At 43.5% G+C, this 24,899-nt stretch overlaps 2 protein-coding genes across 9 annotated transcripts in view; one reads left to right on the forward strand and one right to left on the reverse strand.

Moving 5' to 3' along the window:
- The window catches only part of TMEM167A (transmembrane protein 167A), a 28,895-nt gene extending 25,004 nt beyond the window's left edge, over nt 1–3,891 (reverse strand). The window contains exon 1 of one of the 2 annotated variants that reach the window (XM_050944863.1): nt 3,405–3,496. In XM_050944863.1, the coding sequence (XP_050800820.1) occupies nt 3,405–3,446 (42 nt within the window). In that variant the 5' untranslated portion in view covers nt 3,447–3,496. Of the gene's footprint in view, nt 1–3,404; nt 3,497–3,793 lie in introns of those variants that run through there. The other variant, XM_050944864.1, reaches the window with a different exon arrangement.
- A 79-nt stretch (nt 3,892–3,970) lies between these two features.
- The window catches only part of XRCC4 (X-ray repair cross complementing 4), a 284,810-nt gene continuing 263,881 nt past the window's right edge, over nt 3,971–24,899 (forward strand). For 4 of the 7 annotated variants that reach the window (XM_050944830.1, XM_050944832.1, XM_050944836.1 and 1 more), the window contains exon 1: nt 3,971–4,076. The gene's annotated coding sequence lies outside the window, so the exon portion shown is untranslated. Of the gene's footprint in view, nt 4,077–4,945; nt 6,119–24,899 lie in introns of all 7 variants that reach the window. The other 3 variants (XM_050944835.1, XM_050944837.1, XM_050944831.1) reach the window with 2 other exon arrangements.

Consider the following 24,899-nt stretch of genomic DNA (forward strand, 5'->3'; position numbering starts at 1 on the left):
ATGGCATCTAGTTCTTCTTAAATATTAAAGACATTTCCTTCAACATGTGAAACATGAAAATAATAAAATGTTCTTGTCAGGATGTACCATATTGGTCCAAGAATTTATGAAAAAAAAATCGGATCCAGTGATTGTGTAAAATATAGAGAGTTCCAAAGAACTGTCAATATTTTCTAAAACTACTGCTACTTTTGAATTCATCACAAGTTGCATAAATATTAAATACACCCCATTTTCAGAAATACACACCACTTTTATGACCACAGGCAAATAATGATGACTTTGACACTTGCCACTGAAAAACCTCCTCACTACATCCCTGGAGGAAGGGGGAACTTCCCAGAATTAAAGACTACAATGTGTACCAAGTGCAACAGACAAAGTCTCACCCATTCTGTGTTAAGGCCCTTGATTTTTAAACCAGAGTTGTGCAGAATTCTGTGGCAAACTGAACATTTTGCAGCAGTTTAAAGTAAATTTTAAAAACATGAAGTATTTATTGAACATATGAAAATGAGCAAGTTCAGTATTTCCATGAAAACAAGGAGTACAGAATTCCTTGGACTTGATCCTGCCTGTATTCCCACCTGATCTGCACAGCACCATCAGCACAAAGCAGACTCAACATCTGGTTAGGGATTCCCATAGCATAAGGGAACTCCTATGAAGCACTACTGGGGACATGACCTAACTATGCTGTGTTTTGATAATTCTTGGAATAGCCCTATGAAGCCACTGTATGTGTGTGTAATTTAGAGCAGAGCCGAGGATCCTCTTAAACAGGCCGAGGGCCAGAATGGCCTCTAGCAACCCTGAGGATTAGGGAAGCTTAAAGGTGTCTCAAAATACCTGCATTATCCTGATCCCAAGAGCACTAAGGATCACTCTGGCATGACTGAGAAGCTAGAGCCTTGTGTTATTTATTCTGATATTGCATTGATTGTACACTGCATCCAAACGTAGAGGTTTTCAGTTTACAACAGTTTTTTGTATCAACAATATATGGCTGCAATGCAGAAGTTGTCAGGGAGAAGCACTGGAAAGATTTGGTGGTTTGGATATTTAGCACCTTGGAGACATCTGGCAATGGAATAGGATGCCCCTCTTCTTTCACGCCCCTTTGTGAACAGGGTAGACATTTGAAATTTTTTGGTGGGTTTGAATCCCAAGATTCTCACATCAGCAACTCAAGTCAGTAGCCGACCTGTGGCCCCCCCACATCTACGTTTATTACTGCAGCTAATAACGATGATCAAGCACCTTAACTGACTGCTTTTGCTAAAGTGTTAAATAGTGAAATTGTTAATATTGGCATTTAAAAGGCAATAATTAATAAGACTTAAAAATCAATAGTCCTACTGAGATGGATGGGAGCAGTTCACACTCACACAACTACTGTTTAAAGCTATCTGCAGTTTCAGGAAGACCATAATGAATTAAGTTTACACTCAAATCATATCTGGAATGTCCTTTCCCGCACAATCACAAAACTTAGAAACTTGATGTTTGGCTTTTACTGACATCCTAGTTTCTGGGCTGTAGAGTTTTGTGGCAAAATTTGACAGAACTGTAGAATTTAAGTGGTCCTAACCACCCTACTCTCCCCAGTTCGCACTAAGGGTATGTCTATACTGCACATTACTTACGGCAGTGGGTAATGTATGTGCACTTCTCACACCTGTAGCAGGGGCATAAATAGCAGCGTAGACCATGAGGCACGGCTTAGGGGAGTAAAGACACGCCCGAACCCTTAATGTATGTACCGTACATGGCTCTCTACACACACAAGCAGTAGGGAAAGGCTGCAGCTGTGGGGAAAAGCTCAAGCACCTCCCCACTATGGAAGTCTTTCACTGCAACAATGAAAGACTCTGCTCACTACACTAACATTAAACATGGCCCATTTCTTCTAGCTCTACAGGATGATCTTCACAGATGAGCAAGAGGCAATAGCATAGTTCTTCACAGTCATGCTACCAGACGTAAGCACCACAGAAGGGCCAGCTTCTTGTTTCATAGTCCTAGGATCTGCCATAATGGAGCCTGGTTTCCCTTCAGAGCCTAGGGCTCCCTGTGATTTGCAGTTCTCATCATCTGCCTTAACTGCCCCCAATCCCTTCCCTTTGCTGCGAAGCATAAGGAAATCACAAATTCCATTCCCCCAAATTACTTTAGGCTCCTTGGAACACATAGCCCAACTTTTTCAGAGCAGTATGTTTCATTGGTCAGAACAAGATTTTTCTAGGTAGTTGCCCTATGCAGAACACGCTCTTACTTGGACTTCTACTACTTTTACAGAAAAATTAATCTCAAGGTAGACATAGATCCCAGATTTTTTCTTCAGTTTTGCACTTAAATAGCCAAATTTAGCTAATTAAATGACCCCTTAATCAATGTGGTTATCTTAGTTTATGTTTTAGGGCAGGAATTTTCAATTTTTTCCCTTCTATGATCCAACATCCTCAAATCCTTCAAAGTGCCATTGGAAAAGTCATAAAGATGCTAAAGTTATAGCTCTCCCAGTCTTCTGGCGAAAAGTGAAAACTTCACGTATGCTTATCCTCCATAGTATCCATATATTTTCAGAGACCACACCAGGCAGATAACTGCTTTGTCTGACACTTTACTCACTCTGCCTACAAGACACAGCACATCAGAAAGATCTGCCAAGGAATGCTTACAAGCAACTCCTAGTGGCTATTTTTTGGGGTCATGATCTATAGGCTGGAAACCCTCTTTAGGTCTTTCACCCCCTTTTTTCAAGCAGGATACAGGTTCTGTTGAACCATAAGGCAGGGCTGTGGACAGAAAGTGATACCTTAACACTGTTGGGAACTACAGCCTGACAAAAACTCACCAAGATGAGACTAGTCAACTTGTACTTCACTAACTCAGAAGGTATCATAAGCATGAAGATTTATTTTAATCAATGATATTCTTACTTAACTCACATTAACATCAAACACTTAAAAGCAAGGGAAGAAATAATTATGTCATTAATCTTACACTGTTCACAAGCATCTTATCCTTATCCTGCACAGAAATGCATATTTTATCAAACTGTAACAACCTTAACTCTGACCCCAAAATAAATACTATTCCTTGACCCCTATTCTCACAATGTGAACACAAAAAATTCTTCGGATCCAGAAGTCATTAATAATACTTATTGATTAGCTTCAGATGCAAGTCCACATATATAATCACTCTTTTCTAACTACCTACATTATTTTAAAGAAACATCAGTCACCGGTGTGTTACCAAGAATCCAACTGCCAGCTGACAAATGGGAAATGTGGGCTAAGTATATTTAGCCCTTTAAAGAAATGAAGCCAAGATACAAGTGTCAAAGACCCAAGGCCGGAGTAGAAGCTGTTGGGTGAGAACCAAATAAGCTGATATACATCACGTGCTAGTTCTGGGGGCCAGTGAGAGATTTCTCCCATCCTTCCCCTGCTCCTCCTGCCTGGGTTGCTGAATGACGTCACAAGCACGCTCTTAGCCAGTTTTTCAAAGCAGGCGCTGGTGACCGCACCGGGACAGGCTCGCGGGCTACCTGAGCCCGAAATGGAGCCAGCGGGGGATCCGCGCGCAGAACAGGAGCAGCCGCGCCGCCCCGGACACGAGACTGAGCCTCCAGCTCGGCTGCTGAAGTGGGAGGGGGCCCTGGGCAGGCGCCGCAAGCCACGCGCGCCACTCACAGAGACGGGTCGGAGCCCCTCATAGCTTGGGGGAGAGGGACAGGCAGGGAAGGGGCTCAGCCGCGCGGCCGGCAAGCATCCTCCGTGCTTACCATAGCTCCCCGCTTCCAGCCACATCACACTTCCGCGAGCGAGGGGGCGGAACCGGAAGGGACAGTGCTTAGCTTTCTCCTGGTTGGTCGGGGAAATGCCGTTCCGTGACTGACAGGCGTCATCGGAGCCGCTGCGCGTCCTGATTGGAGGTGGCTGTCAGAGGGCTTGGGGCTGGGAGGTGCAAGACTGTATTTGCGCGCGACAGCCGGCGCTTTTGATTGGCTGCAGTAAGGTCCCGCCTCGTCAGGACTCGGGAAGGCGGAAGCGGGCTGTGGCAGTGAGGTAGGGAGTGAGGCGTACACGGGCTGGCTTGTGTCCGCGGGGGAGGGGAGGCTGTACTGACGCTCTGTCTGAGCCTGCGGGCAGGCGGCCTGGGCCTGCTGTTGGCCTGGCCTGGCCAACGAGGCGCGGGTCGCGTCTTTCCCTCGTCGTGATGCTAGCGGCGCCCCCCGGGGCAGCAGAGAAACTGAGAAGCAACCGGCTCACTGCGTCCGCTCTGCCGCCTTGTCTGGCAGGCGGGGCTGGGGAGGATATAACTGAAGCAGGGGAAGGGCAGGGGCCTCCCAGGGGCTACCAGAGCTGTGTGGTAACGGGCACCTTTCCCACCACCACCAGCGACGGGGGGATTTCTGAGGGCGGGAGGAGAGACAGAGGGAGGGCAGTGCCTGAGGACTCGCCTCTCTATCCCCGCCTGAGCAGGGTCTACGGGCAGCAGCATGGGGGCAATCCCAGAAGCATTGTTTGGGTGTCTGGGACCCCCACGGTTCTAGCAGGGCGTGTGCGTGGTAGCATTTCAAGCCCTAGTAGGAAGGTTTTTTCTTCCATATGCTCTGGACTGGTCCATACTGGGAACTTGCATCGGCATAGATCAGGGGTGTGAAATATCCACATCCTTGAATGACATCATTAGGCTGACCTAATCTCTGGTGTAGACAGTGCTAGGTTGATAGAAGAATTTTTTGTCTCTCTAGGAGGTGGATTAACTACAGCAATGGGAGAACCCCTCTTGTCAGCATAAGTAATGTTTACACTGAAGCACTACAGTTGGTAGCCCTGCTCAGTTCATTGGCTCAGATGTCTGCTTTTTACACTAGTGGTATGGGTGCACTTTGTGTACATATATCAGAGTTGGCTTCCTTTTGCCCTCTTAGGATAAAAGCTGCTGAGATGAAGAATGAATCTCTCGTTTTGATTGTAGCTGAGTACCTGTAAATGAAGAGTTCATGCTGTTCAATGCTGGGCAAAGTGTTTCTAAAGTTAACAAGCAAAGATTCATATATACAGATGCAGATCTTTACTGGCAAATAATATTCCATTTCATTTAACAGCTGTAAACTACCATCGTAATGGAATATTTGTCATCTTTTTGTCCTAATCTGTAGGACTATATATCACCAGCTCCCATTCGCTAAATAAATACTTTTTTTTCATACATGAGAAACCTATCCTAGAACATCTTGTTGCTTCACTTCAAACTGAACAAGTTATAGATACAAAATCCAAGAATTGTAATTGGCAGTCATGCGATTAAAAGCCTGCCTGTCTCTTTGAAAAGATAGGGGCAGCTCTAATACATTTTTGTGGACATTTCTGATTTAAAGGATGCATCTGATTTTTCCCTTGACTTGTTTTTTAACTCATAGTAGAACTGCTTGGTATCCTGTAGTAGACAAGGGAACCTTTAAAGATTTAGTTTATCATGCTTTGTGCCATGGCCATTATACAGTATTTGTGAACCCTTGCATGGTTACTTCCTGTTGTGTGAAGTGCATAAAGTTAAATCATTTCATTGTAAGTGTGACTCAGAAATGTAGAACTACAGTGCTGAGGTAACATCATCTACGTGTTTTATTTAGAGTATGTGTATACTGCCCACATTACAGTGCGGCCATGGCAGCGCTGTGACATGGGCAGTGTAGTCATGCTTTATCGCCAGAGAGAACTCTCCTGGTGATAAAAAATAAACACCCTGAACCATGGGTGGTAGCTTTATTGATAAAGCACTATCTGTACTGGCACTTTCAGTGCTAAAACTTTTGTCACTCAGGGTGGGGGTGTTTTTTCAAACCTCTGAATGACTAAAGTTTTAGTGCTGAAAGTGGCAGTGTAGACACAGCCTCAGTGAATTCATCAACGTGGAACTTACATTTTTATTGTAAAATGTGATGAATAGAGGAATAAAAAGTCCATTGTTCTAATGAAGCACAAAAAAGGGTATTTTAACAACTGGTTTGGTTTTGCAGGTAAATTTAGAATGATTCTTGTTGTCACTGCTGGAAGCATATGAGACAGCAGAGTAGACTTAGAAAGATGCAGATTCATCGGTCAGTCTCCCCTGCTCAGATCTTACTGCAGCTGCTGTCTGCTTGCTCATTTCATTATCCTCCTTTTCTTTATGGAAATGTTACCTTGGTGGGGGTTTTTAAGTTTATGCTCCAGACTTGATGGTGATGCCAATTTGGAAATGCTTGAATAAAGATAATATTTATGTGTCAGGGCTACAACACATTTACTCACAACTAACTATTAAAAGGCACAAATTAATTAAAACCTCTTAAGTTTTTAATTGCCCAGTGTGCTGTTTTATGTTGTTGGCTCACTGAAATCATTACATGCATTAGGAAGCCTGTTAGATTATGAAATCCATAGCGACAGGGTCAGTGCTTCCATTTAGGCGACCTGGACGGTTGCCTAGGGCACCAGGATTTGGGAGGGTGGCATTTTGTGGCCCTCGGCGGCAATTCGGCGGTGGGAGGTCCTTCCACGCTCCATGTCTTCGGCGGCAATTCGGCAGCGGGGTGTCCTTCTCTCGCTCCAGGACCCGCCTCTGAAGTGTCCCGAAGACCGGGAGCGCGGAAGGACCCTCCCGCCTTCGAATTGTCGCCGACCGGGAGCGTGGAAGGACCCCTGCCTAGGGCGCCAAAAACCCTGGCGCCACTCCTGCATAGTGACTCTTTCATCCGGCACCTAATTTTGCAGAGGGCCTATAGGTTCAATGCAGATTTGAAGAGTGCCACTTATGAACTACTAACACCACTTCCTGTAGCAGTTTTCCTCAAAGTTTTCCCATCCAAATATTAACTGTGTCTAGCTTAGGGTGGAGACATCTGGTGAGATCGCAGTCTTTGATCCAAATGCAGGCGTAAAAGATACCAGTTGCCTGTTTTGGTTTTTTGTGTTTGTGTTTTTAAAGAGTGAAATAAACCAGTTTTAATGAGTGGTGGTTGGTTTCTGTTTTGTAGTAAAAAAAAAAAATAATCTCAGAAACTCTTCTGTTAGCTTTACTTTCAAATACAGCTGAATGTGAAAGGATTGTTTTGTGTTCCATTTGAATTGTTTAAGCGATAGAGCATATCAAAGAATTTGCTGAAACGTGTCTATAGAGAGAATAAGGTTTTAAGTTGCGATAAAATGCACACACAGTCCTGAGTAACACGTGTCAAGTTGTACATGATGTAGTTTTTTCGCCCCTGGCATTTTCTTCTACTTTCATAAAGGCTAACAGGATCTTGAGAGGGAGAAGAGCTGTTTTAGATTAATAGTAATTAAAATGAAACTCAAGTGAAAAATATTATGTGCTTTTGACATGACAGATACATGTACATATGCTCTAGAAAACAATTGCATATACATAAGGGCAGAACAATCATTTTGCATACTGAGAAAGCAGTACATCCTGAAAACATGGTGTGAAACTCTGCAAGTTTTACATGAGCAAGTCTAAAGCTGGGAATAAGGGTGTGATTTATGTAAATCGGTTTATATTTTTATACCACATCCATCACTAGTTTTTATTGCCTTAAAATAAGTTATGAAATGCATAAAAAAAATGTTCATGTAGCTTGTTGCAACTTCAAATTATAATTATAAATCAATGAATAGCGTATAGGACACACAATTTATTCTGAGCCAGAAAAAACATACTTCTGCTATAGGAATACACATGGGGGCTGTGTAAGCTTAGTGGTATGACTACGCACCTGATTAGAACTGCTTGGTTCAGACTGTGTCACTCAGATTTATGACCAGGAGTCATGTATGTAACATTGAATTTTCCCCCCTTAAAACTGCTTATTTTGTAGAATGACAAGGTGGGTGAGGTAACATCTTTTATTGGACCAACATCTGTTGGTAAGAGAGAGACAAGCTTACGCAGAACTCTTCTTCAGGTCTAAGAAACATAATCAGAGTGTTGCACTGTAATAACCTTAGTCCCAGATTTGGACCTTAGCGTCCAAAATATGGGGGTTAGTATGAAAACCTCCAAGCTTAGTTACCAGCTTGGACCTGGTACCTGCTGCCACCACCCAAAAAATTAGAGTGTTTTGGGGCACTCTGGTCCCTCTGAAAAACCTTCCCTGGGGACCCCAAGACCCAAATCCCTTGAGTCTCACAACAAAGGGAAATAATCCTTTTTCCCTTCCCCCCTCCAGGTGCTCCTGGAGAGATACACAGACACAAGCTCTGTGAATCCAAACAGAGTGAATCTCCCTCTCTGTTCCCAATCCTGGAAACAAAAGTACTTTCCTCTTCACCCAGAGGGAATGCAAAATCAGGCTAGCCACTTCAACACACACAGATCTCCCACCAATTCCCTGGTGAGTACAGACTCAATTTCCCTGAAGTAAAGAAAAACTCCAACAGGTCTTAAAAGAAAGCTTTATATAAAAAAAGAAAGAAAAAATACAAATAGTCTCTCTGTATTAAGATGACACAATACAGGGCAATTTCTTAAAAGAATATTGAATAAACAGCCTTATTCAAAAAGAATACAAATCAAAGCACTCCAGCACTTATATTCATGCAAATACCAAAGAAAAGAAACCATAGAACTTACTATCTGATCTCTTTGTCCTTACACTTAGAAACAGAAGACTAGAAAGTAGAGCTACTTCTCCAAAGCTCAGAGAGGCAGGCAGACGGAAAACAAAGACAAAAACACTCAGTTCCCTCCACCCAAAGTTGAAAAAATCCGGTTTCCTGATTGGTCCTCTGGTCAGGTGCTTCAGGTGAAAGAGACATTAACCCTTAGCTATCTGTTTATGACACGCCCCCCAAATTGCAGACAGTGGGGAAGCTCACTGGCGGCGATTTCCTTCTAGAACTTGAAAATAAACAGATTAATACAACACATACACCTTTACATATACTGCTAAGTATATAACTAACAGACTTCTACATTTTAAGAACACTTTTTAACTACTGAATTCTGGGAAACTCTCACGGGAGAGTGCATCAGCAACTTTATTAGAAGCTCCTGTGATGTGTTGAATTTCAAAATCAAAATCTTGGAGAGCTAAACTCCAACGAAGAAGTTTCTTGTTGTTCCCCTTGGCAGTATGAAGCCACTTTAGTGCAGCATGGTCAGTTTGTAGTTGGAACCGCCGTCCCCAAACATATGGGCGTAGCTTTTCCAGGGCGTACACAATGGCATAGCATTCCTTTTCACTGACTGACCAGTGACTTTCCCTCTCAGACAGTTTCTTGCTGAGAAACACGACAGGATGGAAGTTGTGATCTGTTGCTGCCTGCATGAGCACTGCTCCTATACCACGCTCAGATGCATCGGTGGTTACTAGGAATGGCTTGTCAAAATCCGGGGCCCTGAGCACAGGGTCAGACATGAGCGTTGCCTTAAGTTGGGTAAAGGCCTTTTGACACTCATCAGTCCACTTAACTGCATTTGGCTGGGTCTTTTTGGTCAGGTCGGTCAGTGGGGCAGCGATTTGGCTGTAGTGGGGTACAAATCGCCTGTAGAATGCGGCCAAGCCTAAGAAGGATTGGACCTGCTTCTTTGACTTTGGGACAGGCCACTTTTGGATAGCATCCACCTTGGCCTGTAGGGGGTTTATGGTTCCTCGACCCACCTGGTGCCCCAGGTAAGTCACTCTGTTTTGGCCTATTTGACACTTTTTGGCCTTAACAGTTAGTCCTGCCTGCCTGATGCGCTCAAAGACCTTTTCCAGGTGTAGTAGGTGTTCGGGCCAGGAGTCTGAAAAAATGGCCACATCATTGAGGTAGGCAACTGCAAATTCTCCCAGTCCAGCTAGTAGACCATCTACCAGCCTCTGGAAGGTGGCGGGTGCATTTCGAAGGCCGAAAGGAAGGACATTGAATTCATACACCCCCGCATGGGTGACGAATGCTGACCTCTTCTTGGCAGGTTCATCTAGTGGTACTTGCCAGTACCCCTTGGTTAAGTCTATTGTAGAGATGAACTGGGCACGTCCCAACTTCTCCAATAGCTCATCGGTACGTGGCATTGGATAGTTGTCCGGACGAGTTACAGCATTTAGCTTACGGTAGTCCACGCAAAAGCGTATTTCCCCATCTGGTTTGGGTACCAGAACCACTGGAGATGCCCATGCACTGGTAGATGAGCGGATTATACCCATCTGTAGCATGTTCTGGATCTCCCGTTCTATAGCGGCTTGGGCATGAGGAGACACTCGGTAGGGTGGGGTTCTGATTGGGTGAGCATTACCTGTATCAATGGAGTGGTATGCCCGTTCAGTCCGTCCTGGGGTGGCTGAGAACAATGGGGCGAAGCTAGTGCACAGCTCCTTGATTTGCTGCCGCTGCAGACGTTCCAGAGTGGTTGAGAGGTTCACCTCTTCCACGCCACCGTCTTTTTTCCCGTCGTAGTAGACACCGTCAGGCCACTCAGCATCCTCTCCCTGGACTGTAAACTGACAAACCTGTAAGTCTCTGGAATAGAAAGGCTTGAGAGAATTAACATGGTACACTTTAGGCTTTAGTGAGGAATTGGGAAATGCTATGAGGTAGTTTACAGCTCCCAGGCGCTCTTGGACCGTGAAGGGCCCTTCCCATGATGCTTCCATTTTATGGGCCTGTTGCGCCTTCAAGACCATAACCTGGTCTCCTACCTTGAAGGAACGTTCTCTGGCATGTCTGTCATACCAGGCCTTTTGCTCTTTTTGAGCATCCTTTAGGTTCTCTCTAGCAAGGGCTAAAGAGTGTCGGAGGGTGCTTTGTAGGTTGCTTACAAAGTCCAGAATGTTAGTTCCTGGAGAAGGCGTAAACCCCTCCCATTGCTGCTTCACCAACTGTAATGGCCCCTTAACCTTGTGACCATACACAAGTTCAAATGGTGAAAACCCTAAACTGGGATGTGGTACAGCCCTGTAGGCAAACAGCAACTGCTGCAACACCAGGTCCCAATTATTGGAGAATTCGTTGATGAATTTTCGTATCATGGCCCCCAAAGTTCCATTGAACCTTTCCACCAGGCCATTGGTTTGATGGTGGTATGGGGTGGCAACCAAGTGATTCACCCCATGAGTTTTCCACAGTTTTTCCATGGTCCCTGCCAGGAAATTAGACCCTGAATCTGTAAGGATGTCGCAGGGCCAACCTACCCTGGCAAAGATGTCTGTTAGGGCCAGGCACACAGTGTTAGCCCTGGTGTTGCCTAGAGCTACTGCTTCTGGCCATCGGGTAGCAAAGTCCACTAAAGTCAGTACGTACTGCTTTCCTCTGGGCGTCTTTTTTGGGAAAGGGCCCAGAATATGCACAGCTACTCGCTGAAATGGGACCTCAATTATGGGGAGTGGCTGGAGAGGGGCCTTGACCTGGTCTTGAGGCTTACCCACTCTTTGGCATACCTCACAAGACCGGACATACTTGGCAACGTCCTTGCCCATCCCCTCCCAGTGGAAGGACTTCCCCAACCGGTCCTTGGTTCTGTTCACCCCAGCATGGCCACTGGGATGATCATGGGCTAAGCTTAAGAGCTTCCCCCGGTACTTAGTTGGAACCACCAACTGTTTTTGCGGCTGCCATTCTTCCCGGTGTCCACCAGAAAGAATTTCCTTGTACAAAAGTCCTTGGTCTATAACAAACCGGGATCGAGTAGAAGAGCTGAGAGGCGGTGGGGTGCTCCGTGCCGCCGCCCAAGCTTTGTGAAGGCTGTCATCCGCTTCCTGCTCAGCCTGGAACTGTTCCCTTGAGGCTGGGGTCACCAGTTCTTTCTCAGACTGTGGACTTGGGCTTGGTCCCTCTGGAAGCGATGTAGGTGATGGGGTTGTTTCCGTTGCTGGTGAACCGCTCTCCGCTGGTGCACCTGAGGGTATTTTAGGCTCTGGCTGAGCCTTTTGGGTATGGCTGTCTGTTGCTTCTGCCAGTTTTGGCTCGCTGGCGCCCTCTGGCGTTGAGTTTGAAGATGTAGTTGCACTTGCTGGTGCTGGTTGCTGTTCCAGTTCCGGGCCTGGGACTGGAGGTGCTGTGGCTGTTTCAGTGGTTGGCATGGAATCCGGGTCCACTACCTCTGTCTGGGTCTCTGGCAACACAGACGGGGCCTCTGTGGACGGCTCAGGAACAGGAATGGGTCTGGAAGCTTGCCTGGTTTGGCTACGTGTAACCATTCCCACTCTCTTGGCCCGCCTCACCTGGTTGGCCAAGTCTTCCCCCAGTAGCATGGGGATAGGATAATTGTCATAGACTGCAAAAGTCCACATTCCTGACCAGCCTTTGTACTGGACAGGCAGTTGAGCTGTAGGCAAGTCTACAGCTTGTGACATGAAGGGGTAAATTGTAACTTTGGCCTTTGGGTTGATGAATTTGGGGTCAACGAAGGATTGGTGGATAGCTGACACTTGTGCCCCCGTGTCTCTCCACGCCGTAACCTTCTTTCCGCCCACTCTCAAATTTTCCCTTCGCTCTAAGGGTATTTGAGAGGCATCCGGGCCTGGGGATCTTTGGTGTGATGGTGGTGTAATGAATTGCACTCGCATGGTGTTCTTGGGACAGTTGGCCTTGATATGTCCCGGTTCATTACACTTAAAGCATCTTCCATCTGATGGGTCACTGGGCCGAGGTGAGTTACTGGAGACTGGTGAGGTTGAAGGGTAGGGTATCTGTGGCTTTACTTGGGTGGTATGTGGGGTCTTTGGCTGTCCTCGGTTGTAGGGTTTATGGTCTGTGTGCCCCCTGGGGTAATCGTTCCCCTTGACAGTAGCTTTTTTGCTTTTTGCCAGTTCCATCCATTTGGCTTCAATCTCCCCCGCCTCAGCGATATTCTTGGGGTGTCCATCTTGTATGTACCGTGTGATGTCTTCAGGAACACCATCCAAGAACTGCTCCATTTGTATGAGGAGGTTCAGTTCTTCCAAGGTTTGAATGTTGTTTCCTGTTAGCCAGGCCTCATAGTTTTTTGCAATGTAGTAGGCGTGTTTGGGAAATGACACCTCTGGTTTCCACTTTTGGGTTCTGAAGCGCCGACGGGCATGATCTGGGGTTATCCCCATCCTGTATCTGGCCTTGGTTAGAAAAAGTTTATAGTCATTCATTTGGTGCTTAGGCATTTCAGCTGCCACCTCTGCTAAAGGTCCACTGAGCTGTGACCTCAATTCTACCATGTACTGGTCTTCGGGAATGCTGTACCCAAGACAGGCTCTTTCAAAATTTTCCAAGAAGGCCTCGGTGTCATCACCTGCCTTGTAGGTGGGAAATTTCCTGGGCTGTGGAGCAATATGTGGCGCCGGGTTGTTAGGGTTGGCTGGAGTCTGTTGCTTAGCCTTTTCTAATTCCATGGCCTGTTGGTGGGCTTCCCTCTGGAGTTCTATCTGTCTTCTGTGGGCTGCCTCTTCTTCTGCTTGCTTCCTTCTGTGGGCCACCTCTTCTTCTTCTAGTTTTCTTTTGTGTGCTGCCTCTTTGGCTGCCTCTTTGATCTGTTTTTCTCTTTCTTTCATCTCCATCTGTCGCCTGTGTTCAGCTTCTTTGATTTGTTCTTCGGCCACAATTTTTGCCTTAGAAGTTATGATTCCTGTTTTTTTGTGTTGGGGTGCCCTCCGGTGTTTATCTTCTGAACTGCAGGTTCTCTGTTGCCTCCTGAAGTCTGCCTAGCAACAGTGCTTTTTTCCTTTTCTCTCTCTAGCTAATCTTCAATGTCAAGTAAACCTGAAAAACCACTTTATTTGCATTCATATAGTGCTGGTATGACTCTCAATGGGAGTGCTATTGTGTGACAAAAGACTGTTAATAGTCCTTAACGACTTCTGCTTAACATGCAAGCCACAAACTGCCAGAGAGAGCAGAAAAAAAAAAAATTTCTCTCTGGTTCCCTTTTAAAACCAACTGCTTCTCTCTGCTAAAAAGCCCTTAGCAGAGAAAAGAAAAATACAATATTTCTACTGGCTTCTGGATTCTGTCTATATCCCACCGCTGCCACCATGTAATAACCTTAGTCCCAGATTTGGACCTTAGCGTCCAAAATATGGGGGTTAGTATGAAAACCTCCAAGCTTAGTTACCAGCTTGGACCTGGTACCTGCTGCCACCACCCAAAAAATTAGAGTGTTTTGGGGCACTCTGGTCCCTCTGAAAAACCTTCCCTGGGGACCCCAAGACCCAAATCCCTTGAGTCTCACAACAAAGGGAAATAATCCTTTTTCCCTTCCCCCCTCCAGGTGCTCCTGGAGAGATACACAGACACAAGCTCTGTGAATCCAAACAGAGTGAATCTCCCTCTCTGTTCCCAATCCTGGAAACAAAAGTACTTTCCTCTTCACCCAGAGGGAATGCAAAATCAGGCTAGCCACTTCAACACACACAGATCTCCCACCAATTCCCTGGTGAGTACAGACTCAATTTCCCTGAAGTAAAGAAAAACTCCAACAGGTCTTAAAAGAAAGCTTTATATAAAAAAAGAAAGAAAAAATACAAATAGTCTCTCTGTATTAAGATGACACAATACAGGGCAATTTCTTAAAAGAATATTGAATAAACAGCCTTATTCAAAAAGAATACAAATCAAAGCACTCCAGCACTTATATTCATGCAAATACCAAAGAAAAGAAACCATAGAACTTACTATCTGATCTCTTTGTCCTTACACTTAGAAACAGAAGACTAGAAAGTAGAGCTACTTCTCCAAAGCTCAGAGAGGCAGGCAGACGGAAAACAAAGACAAAAACACTCAGTTCCCTCCACCCAAAGTTGAAAAAATCCGGTTTCCTGATTGGTCCTCTGGTCAGGTGCTTCAGGTGAAAGAGACATTAACCCTTAGCTATCTGTTTATTTTGTAGAATGACAAGGTGGGTGAGGTAACATCTTTTATTGGACCAACATCTGTTGGTAAGAGAGAGACAAGCTTACGCAGAACTCTTCTTCAGGTCTAAGAAACATAATCAGAGTGTTGCACATTGTATATAGCTGTGTAAGATTGTTTAGCATAAATAGTTAACACATTTCAAGAGACCATTCAAGGTGAATGACATAAATAGCTGGTGTACCTGTCTCAGGGTTTTGATGAGAATGTTGAAGGCACAGTGGAGATTGTGATGGCTGGATGTGTTAATCATTGTCAGTGGCAGGCAGGTGGGACCACAAGTGCCATCATTCCTTCATGAAAGTTTAATAGTGAGTTTGCAACAGTTAAGGACATCACAGATGGTGTCAGAAGAGGGCAGCTGTGCTGAGGCCTGTCTTAAAGTTTACTGCAAAAACAGCTAGGTGTTTCCTACCTAGTTTAGTCAACAAATTGTTGAACTCAGGACAGCTAGAAGAACAAAAATTTGCAATGACTTATGGCAAGTACATTGTAAGTTGATATACCATAAGAGAGAGAGAGATGTAGACAATAGTTATGCATCATTATCACAGCAGTGCAGCAATATGTATTGCAGTGTTGACTCCTGGGCACAATACTATACCTCTGCATATATAGGGGCACAGAGCTATATGTCAGAGAATGTTGCAATGACATGTTTAATGGATGTATGAATGATGCTGTTTGGAACAGCAGGTGCCGTATTCCTTATACCATTAGGTAAGCCCTTTCCCAATAGAAAATACAATTCAAATAAGTCTGAGACTTTCTAGCACATGTGCACACAGGTAGTAACCAGACTGCTGACTGGGTTGGATATGCTGTATGTCAGTTTGTGCAATTTTCAAAGGGCTATAATATACAGTATGTATGCCTCATTGTAGTAACTCAGTACCTAGCAGAAAGTGTCAAAGGGCTGGACTTCTCAGTTGTTTAGGTGCCTAAAGATGAAGATTGGTGCCCAGTGAGCTTCTGAAAATGTAACAGGTACCTGTGCTATCTTTAGATGTCTAAATACCGTGAAAAACCTGGCCCGAAGACATTATGTTGCTTCATACCTCATAATATGAACAAAGCACCTAGACTGTTGGACATTGTTTAACGGAGGATTGTACAAGAGTGATGACTTATCTCTTAAATGAACAATCTTGACCGCTGCGTTTCATTTTATTCCATTGTACTCACTACTGTGCTATATCTGTGTATCCATGATGTGAGCCTCACTGGATCATACATCTTCTGTCTGGATGCCTTGTCATAGCACACATTTGTCTTTCTGTGCCATTTGGATATAACTGACTTTTGATTGTTGTATTTGCATCAGTTCTGGGGTGCATATTCTAAGTACAATGTTAACTAAAATGTACTCCTTAACCTATATTTTGTGGGTATTGAACCTCATAAGCCTAATCTGTCAAACTAGTAAAGAAATTTAAATTTAAGGAAGGATTTTTCTGGCATGTGGGAAATAGATGCCAGATCTTGCTATTGGCCAATGAGAGTTTTGCATGAGTAAGGGGAATAAGATTTAGCCAGATTCAGGGATGTCCTACTTCTGGAAAGGTAGGTAAAATCACCTAAGTTTATGCCCAAATTCTATCTTGAGCTGATATGAATATCTGTCTGGGTAATAAGGTTCAGTTGACTTCATCAGCTGTATTCTCACAAGGAATGGACAATGGTGGTTGTAGATACTAGGAAAAAGATAGAAGAAGAAAATAATGCACATAAATAAGTACTAATCATGCTCTAGACTGTCCCACTACACAACTAGGTTAGAAGGCTATTTCTAAAATAGACAATAATGTATCACAAGCCATATGTTTAAACAGCTTCAGCATGCTCTTTGAAGTCCAGTGCAGACCATCCCAAAGAGCAACATTCTAAAAGAAAGAAAATAGAGTAAAGCAATTTAGCAGGAAGGCACATTAGTTTTTGAAAATTCTGAATATTTTGTTAATTATCTTTTCAATTTGTTTTTGCCTTTTAGGAAAAAGGTTAAAATTATCTGAAAAGGTAGAAAATTTTGCACTAAAAAGTTCTGTTCCTTACTCTGATATTGACTTGTGTGGCCTTGTGCAAGTCACTTAGCTTCTCTCTGCTTCTTCTTCCCCTCCCCCTACAACTCTGCAGTTGACATAATATGTAGTTTTGTAAAGTGCTTTTTTGGATTCCTTGGAGGAAAGGCCCTGCGAGTGCAAAGATTATTACTAGAAAAAAATGTTAAAGCTGTTACCATGATATAGGCCTTTTTTCCTTCTGTCATAAGTGAGATAGTTACTGGATTATTTATGACAGCAAATTGACCTGATCTTAGGAGACATTCAGAAACAAATTATTAAAAAGTTACTGTAGTTTGCTAATATAATACAATGGGTTCTAATGAATATTAACTCAGTATGAGGAGAGAACTTCTGACTTACACAATCAAGTATTTTCATCAAATGAATAAGCAGAGACCACCACAGTTACTCCCTTCTGAGACATCCTAGTAATCTTACAAAAGATTGTTTGATAAAAGGTACTGAGGGATTGAAAGTTTTGGGAATTATCTCATTGGAATAATACAAACAATCCTACATCTGCTACACAGACTTGTAGATGAGTTTTCAGTCTAGCATTATGTGAATGGGTATCCTTAAACAGACCAGATGGATAGATCAGAGATGGCCAAAAAAAAAAAAAAAAAAAAAAGTCTGATCTTTAGCTGTAATTGGTTCACTCACACAATGATAGAGGGAATGAGAACTTTGCATAAGGACAAAAATTTAGCCTAATTATTTGATTGCTCTTGCATTCATTTTTTTCTTCTGATATAAACAAAGTGAGGCTGTCTATCCTATCACAAGCTGCATTAGTTTTTACAAATAAGGTAAATGATTATGAAAGGGATTGTTTGTTTATAGGTCTACAAAAGGATCTTACAGGCCACTGTTTTCAACCTAGTAACTGGACAGGAAAGAGGGAGCACAGGGCTTTCTATATGCAGTCAGCTTTGTTCAGCTTATGGAGGAAGTTTTTCAATTAATCTTTCCTCAGGTTTTTGTATCTGAACAAATTAGAACAGCTTAGAAGGTTGCTAGAAGCAAATTGCATTGTGTGGATTTGTATTAAATTTCATCACATGAAAATTAATCTTGAAATAAAAAGTAATACAGAGAGTATAACTTAAAATGCCTATGGATGCAACTGGGGACTGCTTGGGCTGAACTATTAAATTTCAATGGGAGACATGGATGCACATCAGAGAGCAAAATTTGTTCCTTGCCTCCCCCTGCCCCCTGCTCAATATGTATATGTAATCAACAGTTTTTTCACTGGAGTACCACTAGGATAGATGACAAAGGAAATTCTCTAGATATGAGACTCAGTTTTGGTAGCCTCTTGAATGCACCATTAGGGAGAACAAGAGAGCTTGTTTTTCCTTATCCTTTGTCAAGAAAATACATTTCTTCATACACAGGTAAAAATATATATATTTTAAATTTAGGAAATACCTTTTAGATCTTGTCTACACTAAGGAAGTTCAATAAAGACAAATGCAAAGTGCTCCACTTAGGAAGGAACAGCCAGTTTCACACATACAGAATGGGAAGAGACTGTCTAGGAAGGAGTATGGCAGAAAGAGATCTAGGGGTCACAGTGGACCACAAGCTAAATCTGAGTCAACAGTGTGATACTGTTGCAAAAAAAGCAAACGTGATTCTGGGATACAGTAACAGGTGTGTCGTAAACAAGACACGAGAAGTCATTCTTCTGCTTTACTCTGCGCTGGTTAGGCCTCAACTGGAGTATTGTGTCCAGTTCTGGGCACCGCATTTCAAGAAAGATGTGGAGAAATTGGAGAGGGTCCGGAGAAGAGCAACAGGAATGATTAAGGGTCTTGAGAACATGACCTATGAAGGAAGGCTGAAGAATTGGGTTTATTTAGTTTGAAAAAGAGAAGACTGAGAGGGGACATGATAGCAGTTTTCAGGTATCTAAAAGGGTGTCATCAGGAGGAGGGAGAAAACTTGTTCACCTTAGCCTCTAACGATAGAACAAGAAGCAATGGGCTTAAACTGCAGCAAGGGAGATTTAGGTTGGACATTAGGAAAAAGTTCCTAACTGTCAGGGTAGTTAAACACTGGAATAAATTGCCTAGGGAGGTTGTGGAATCTCCATCTCTGGAGATATTTAAGAGTAGGTTAGATAAATGTCTATCAGGGATGGTCTAGACAGTATTTGGTCCTGCCATGAGGGCAGGGGACTGGACTCGATGACCTCTCGAGGTCCCTTCCAGTCCTAGAGTCTGAGTCTAAGGATATCAGTATCACCAATCCCAAGTGTTATAAAAGCGTGACCCAGGTCTCCAAAATCATTTGATTTGATTTAATCATTTGATTCAAATAATCATTGATTTTTAAGCCTTTATGTTACACTTGAGGCATATCTTCAAGCTTTTTTCTGCAAACATGATGGCTAGAAACTTACTTTTTTGGGGTAAATGCAAACTGAGCTGTTCATATAATCAGAGGACTCATGGAGCTGCTGCTTTAAATACCATGAGACTAGTGATAAAATCTTGACAACTGGCAGTACTGGACTTTTTTGTAAGGCTTTCCCACCATGGCTTACAGCATACATTATTTTAGTTGGAATTTTATCATTTCGTCTGCTTGATGCAAACCAAACAAAAGTTGATTTTAGCTTTATGTGAACATGCTTAAAAATGCAGTGGGCGATGCATAACACTAGAGAGCTATATAGTAATAACATTTGAAACTTCACGATAGGGTAATGTAACTGCAAACTAAACAGGAATTGATTGCACAGATTGAAAAATTGTTTTTTCTGTGTATGGTATATTTAGTACTTAAGTGACGAATACACTGAAAATTAAGGACCCAGTCCTGAAAACGCTGAGGTGTTGTCTAGGCTATGATTTAAGGTGTGATGTTAGCATGTTAGTTAACTAACTCAATAATATCACACCTTAAATTCTAGCCTAGATGAAGCATTACATGATCATTACCATGAATGTTCTCATTGAAGAGAATGGCCCTACTTGCTCAAGAATGGGCCCTAATACTGTTAAAAAAGTGAAGATTGCTGAGAATAAAGCAATGTAGGTGGTAGCTATTAAACAGATTTTTTTAAAGGGATTATACCATCTATGTGGCAGTAGTCTTTGGTTCAGTTTTCAAATTAGTTTAGTTTCAAACATTCCATGGTTGGTTGCTATTTTGAATTATTTTACTTTTTTGATAAAATGCCTAGAAGGCCTGAGCAGGATCAGAGCTCTGCTGCATAGACTTTCTACAGATACACAGGTATGTTCCCTGCCCTAAAGAGTTTACAGCCCAAGGCTCCAGTTCTGCAGATGTTTAACTGCATGCAGTATGAAAAGTTCAGTTGAAAACAATGGGACTATTCACAGTGTCTAAAGTTAAGCATATGCATAAAGTTTGCAGGATCAGGGCCTAAAATAATCTCTTGTGTTTAGGTCTCAGATTACATAGGATAATATATTTTTTCCCTCCCATAGTTCATGGCTGTAGAGTGAGTAGGAGTAGATGTGTAACTACTATTTTTTAACAAAATTTCCCAAGAACTCTCCAGCCTCTCGCTTTCCTTGGGTAACTCGGAAAGCGTTCAAGAGTCAAATATTTAAATCCCAGACCAAAGTATTAACCATCTTGTTGTTTCCTATCTATTGGTTTAACTCAACTCACTATCTTAAATGACACACATTCTATTGTCTTCTTTAGGTATCTTTATTGATTTACCGAACTGGACTCTTAAAAATAGTTAACATTCAAAGAATTAGTACTTTTGTTTTAATAGGATAGATTTTCCGGTCTTTGAATAAACTAAGTGTATCAGACCTCACCTCTAAACAAGACAGATTAACAGTTACGTTATTACAGATTCATTAATTTAAAATTGGAAACACAGCTGAAGAATATTGAATGATCACCATAGCTAGGTTAGTTACTTACTGACTTGCAACTCAAATGTAAAGATAAAATCGATATTATAGAAGTTTTCCCCTCTCCATTCTTAATACTACCATTAGTTGCAGCAGTGGAAAAAGAGACTACATTGTCTTTCTGCAGTTTTATCTTTTTTACAGAATCTACACTTTTCTTCGCTTTTTTAAAATACTCATTCCTAATAATTACTTGTTGTGGAAAGAGTCTTTTGTACATGAGATTTTTGCTAGGCTAATATAATACAATGTAATGGAAAAAGTCTCCATAAAAACTGTAACAGCAGGAAAAGTATGAAGCAGATCACCTATTCAGTTCAGTCAGATGTTAAAGTCTAGCTAATGCTATTTAAAGTCTAGCTAGAACCATTTAAATGTACAGCAGTCTGAGAAAATAAACCTGAGTCGAAGAATTTAAAAAAACCAAACACATCCTTCACTGCTGTTAGATCATATCCGATTCCGTCTTTATTCTGTCTTTTGTCTTGCTTTCTCACCCTCCCCCAGATTCTTCCAGACATTCTCAGAGTATGTCTGTACAACAAAGGTGTGATTGTAAGGCATACCTGCACTGCTTAAAATCTAACCAGCACAGGTAATGAGTACTGAAGAGGTGGTTGCGCAGGTTCTGCAGCTAGTAATCCCAGTACAAACCTGCCAGAGACCCTTGGTATGAACTTGGATTGCTAGCCTGTGCTGAAGTCATTAGCCAGATTAAAGATAGCATGGGTATACCTACCCACACTACAGCCAGACTTTTGTTTTATTGTACAGATATATCCCTAGTCCTTTGTCTCATCTCCTCCCAGATTAAGGACTTGGCTACATTAGTTTTTGCACTAGGGTAGCTACACAGTACAAACTCTAGTGTAGATTCACTGCTTCAGTCTTTAAAAGAGAAAAAAACAACCACTAAAAAACTTCCACCAGTGTCTGTCTAGATGACAAAAAATGTTTTAAAACCAGGGTCAGCTGCATCATCACAAGTCAATTTTTACACCAGTGTAGTGTGTATACACTAGAGATTTGCACTGGTTTAGCTATGCCAGTGCACAAAACCCAATACAGACAAGGCCTTACAGACAGGCGTCCTTTTTTCACCTTGTGTCTTGGCACAATTGAGTTCTTATTTCTGATGAGAGGAGATAAAAGAGGAGACACGAGTGCTGTTGTAATTTACTAGTGCCTCTGGTAATTCATCAGTGGTAACCTTTTAAGTTCTCTTTAAGGGCTTGCCGACATAGGTATGTTCAGGCCACACTGCTTCTGAAAGAGAACATTTACACAGGGTGTATACTTTCAATTACTTGTCTAAATTTCACAGCTTTATTTATTTTGTCTTAATTCTCCTGCATGTTCCTGTATAGACAAGCTCTAAGAGTAGGTATAGCAGTTACATCTTGGAGAAATGTGTATGGTTAATTGTGGTACAGTTATTTTTAGAAACCAATCCTGCATCAATAAATGCAGTTGACTGCCTCAATCAATCATCTGACTGCCTTCTTATCTACTGTCTATGCCCAAACAAATTTGTTAAGTCTATAAGTGCCCCAAGTACTCCTAGCAGTTTTTGCTGATACAGACTAACACGGCTGATACTTTGAAACCTGTTTGTGGTTTATAATCATGCAAGAAACAAAATCATTTCATGGTGTTAAAACATTACTGGGCTCAGGCTGGGTTATTGTCTGCACACGATTGTGATGCAGTTATGAGCCTTCAAGCAGTTCAACTTTCAGGACAGCCCAGAGTCTGACTCCACGTGTATTTGATTATATGCAGCATAGGGGAAGCTTTTGAAGTCTTATCTGGAGGTGGGATTAGGGTTGCCAGGCGTCCGGTTTTTGACTGGAATGCCTGGTCGAAAAAGGACTCTGGTGCTCTGGTCAGCACCACTGGTCTGGTCGGCGGTTTAGCGGGGCTAGCGCAGTCTCCCTGCCTGCCCTGGCTCCATGTGGCTCCTAGAAGTGGCCGGCATGTCCCTGTGGCCTGTAGGTGCAGGGGCGATCAGGGAAGCTTAGAGCACCGGCTCCACAGTTCCTGTTGACCAGGAACCACAGGCGCAGAGCTGCCTGGCTGCCCTTGCACCTAGGAGCCATACACGCTGGTTGCTTCTGGGTGTCGCGCAGAGCCAGGGTAGGCAGACTGTGCCGCCAACTGTGAACCCCCTGAGGTAAGTCCTGTTCGGTTGGAGCCTGCACCCCGAACCTTCTCCTACAGCTCAACCCCTGGCCCCAGATTGGAACCCCCTCCACACCCTAGCTCCCTCCCAGAGCCCACACCCAACCCCCTGCCTGAGCCCCCTCCCTCACCCAGATTCCCTCCTGGACCCTGCAACTCCTCCCGCACCCCAACCCCCAACACTGAGCCCCCTCCTGCACCCCAAACCTCTCATTCCCCTGCCCCACCCCAGAACCTGCACCCCAGCTGGAGCCCTTATCCCCTCCTACACCCCAACCCTCTGTCCCAGCCCAGTGAATGTGAGTGAGGGTGGGGGAGAATGAGCAACGGAGGGAGGGGGGATGGAGTGAGTGGGGGGCGGGGCCTCAGAAGGGATGGGGCCTCGGGGCAGGGCAAGGATGTTCGGTTTTGTGTGTAGAAAATTGGCAACCTTAGGTGATCACCAGAAGGCCTTGCTGGTAGGGAAAGGGCTAGGACATAGCACCAGGTCTATTGAAACTGTTTCCTTTAGACACACATGCACTAAGCCAGCATGTTGACAGCTTTATTGGTGCAGGCCTTGTCTACACCACAGTTTTGTCAGCAAAAGGCAGCATTTGCTCACAGAATAGCGGAGATGTACACACTGCAATGCTACTTTTGTTGGCAAAATAAAACCACCTTGATGAGGCATAAAGCTTTTTGTCGCAAATTTAAAACAACAAAGTGTCAGTGTAGATGTTGCCGTTCATTATGTCACTATAACAGGCCTCCCCCACTATACCACAATGCCTGCCATGACTGCTTTCATCACTGTTTTGAATTTTGCTGCTGATTTTATAGGGACAGTCCCAATTTTTGGGTCTTTTTCTTATATAGGATCCTATTGCCCCCCCCCATCCCCTGTCCTGATTTTTCACATCTGCTGTCTGGTCACCCTACCCTGCATGCACCCCTCCCCTTTCAAAGCTCTTGGAAGTTTGGACAGCTGAGTATGTCACTCCACTCTGTCAGCAAAAAGCAAATCATTAATGTTGAATCCTGTTCTGTCTGGCATGAGGAACACAGCAGCAGGCAGGCTGCTGCTGCAGGGGGGACCCTGTGATGTGCAAAGACAGAGAGGGAAGTGGGGGCTGGTGTTGGGGTGGTGGTCCTCTCTTCCCCCTGCCTCAGGACTGGTTGCTTCCAACTGCTGTCTGAACTTAAAGAGGGAGCATGCTGACACACTCGCTCTCCCCCAACACCGATGTGACATTGCACTCTATATGATTTTATGAAAATATGCTAATGTAACTGGAATATGCTTCATGCAAAAGGTGTCTTGTAAGGTATCATTACAAAACTTATCTGCTGAGTGTGATCATCCTATTTTTATAAATGAACCACTCTTGTATCTGAAACTAGAAATACGAAATATAACTCTGAGGGCCTACTGTAATTATGCAAAGTGTGGGCCATTAATGGTGGTTTGGAATCTTGATGATTCCCATTAACCAGGACAATTGACTGCAGATGGCTGTGTTTTACCTGTAAGTCTTCCTGTATATGTGTGTACTGGCAAGTGGGTAATGAAATCTTTCAGTGACATGATCATGTCACCTGAACTGGAATCCATCTTTAACCTGGTGTCTTTCCATTGAGAAGGAGGGGGTGGGAACCCAGAGAGGGACAAAGGATTCCCACCTTATGCAAAACATATGTAAATGGGTGGAACAGAACAAAGGTGGAGAGCCATCATGAGGAATCCCCTAGCTACCACCTGAGCTGGAACAAGGGCAGTACCAGAGGAAAGGACTGTACCCAGACTAGGAAGCAGCAAAGAATCCTGTGGCACCTTATAGACTAACAGACGTTTTGGAGCATGAGCTTTCATGGGTGAATACCCACTTCGTCAGATGCAGACTAGG

This window comes from Gopherus flavomarginatus, chromosome 3, assembly GCF_025201925.1.
Source record: "Gopherus flavomarginatus isolate rGopFla2 chromosome 3, rGopFla2.mat.asm, whole genome shotgun sequence".
NCBI lineage: Eukaryota > Metazoa > Chordata > Testudines > Testudinidae > Gopherus > Gopherus flavomarginatus.